General features: G+C 67.9%; 1 protein-coding gene across 1 annotated transcript in view; it reads left to right on the top strand.

The window, feature by feature from the left end:
• Positions 1-5: 5 nt before the first annotated feature.
• NYAP1 (neuronal tyrosine phosphorylated phosphoinositide-3-kinase adaptor 1) overlaps positions 6-876 on the top strand; it is a gene marked incomplete at its 5' end in the record, with an annotated part of 5,891 nt that continues 5,020 nt past the window's right edge. Inside the window, 2 exons of the mRNA XM_021708381.1 lie at positions 6-384; positions 829-872. Coding sequence (XP_021564056.1) covers positions 6-384; positions 829-872 — 423 coding nt within the window. The remainder of the gene's footprint in view (positions 385-828; positions 873-876) is intronic.

The raw sequence follows: 876 nt of genomic DNA, 5'->3' as shown, positions 1-876 counted from the left end.
TCACCCGGCTGTGGTCGTCTCTCCCCAGCGCCAGTAAGGAGGTGGCCCCCGCAGGCCCGGTGGGGCCCGGGGCCGGCCCGGGGCCCGGGGTCCGCGTGCGGGACGTAGCCTCGCTGCGCCGCTCCCTCAGGATGGGCTTCATGACGATGCCCGCCTCCCAGGAGCACACCCCACACCCCTGCCGCAGCGCCATGGCCCCCCGCTCCCTCTCCTGCCACTCGGTAAGCAGCATGGACGGCGTGGGGAGTGGCCCTGGGGGCGGGCGCGTGGGCCTCGCAGAGGACAGCAGCGCCCGAAGACCCCCGGCCAAGCCCCGGAGACACCCCAGCACCAAGCTCAGCATGGCAGGGTCGGGGGCGGAAACGCCCCCCAGCAAGAAAGCAGGTGAGATGCCCCCGACTCTCCCCAAGAGAAGCTGGAGCTGGGAGACTCCATTGCAGGCCCAGGGACGTTTGCTGGGAGGTTCATTCAGGGAAGAACCAGGGAAGTGGAAGGTTCCATTCTCCAAAGGAATGGGGGGCCCTTCTGGATGGGCCTGAGATGAACCATTGCAGGGCAGGGGACACTCCCGGAAAAGTCCCTTCTTGGGAAAGGGGTGGTGGCCTTGACGGCACATGAGGCGGGGAGGGAATTCGGGGTGGGACTGCGGATTCTGAGGCCGGCTGGTTGACGGGTTGACTGGTGGAAAAGAGCCTGTTGGGTCTGCGAGTTGGAGAGAGTGGGAGAAGAGGCGGCCTGTCCTTGCAGGTGGGACACGGGCCAGAAGGGTGGCCCTGTCGCCCCCACCAGAAGCCCAGCTGACGCTTTTCTCCTGCCCGTCCCGTCCAGGCTCACAGAAGCCGGCCCCGGAGGGCCGGGAGTCCAGCCGGAAGGTCC

Source organism: Carlito syrichta, unplaced genomic scaffold (genome assembly GCF_000164805.1).
Source record: "Carlito syrichta isolate Samal-C Ts95f unplaced genomic scaffold, Tarsius_syrichta-2.0.1 Scaffold135939, whole genome shotgun sequence".
NCBI lineage: Eukaryota > Metazoa > Chordata > Mammalia > Primates > Tarsiidae > Carlito > Carlito syrichta.
Note: the sequence above shows the minus strand (reverse complement) of the source record. Positions and strands in the feature narration are given on the sequence as shown.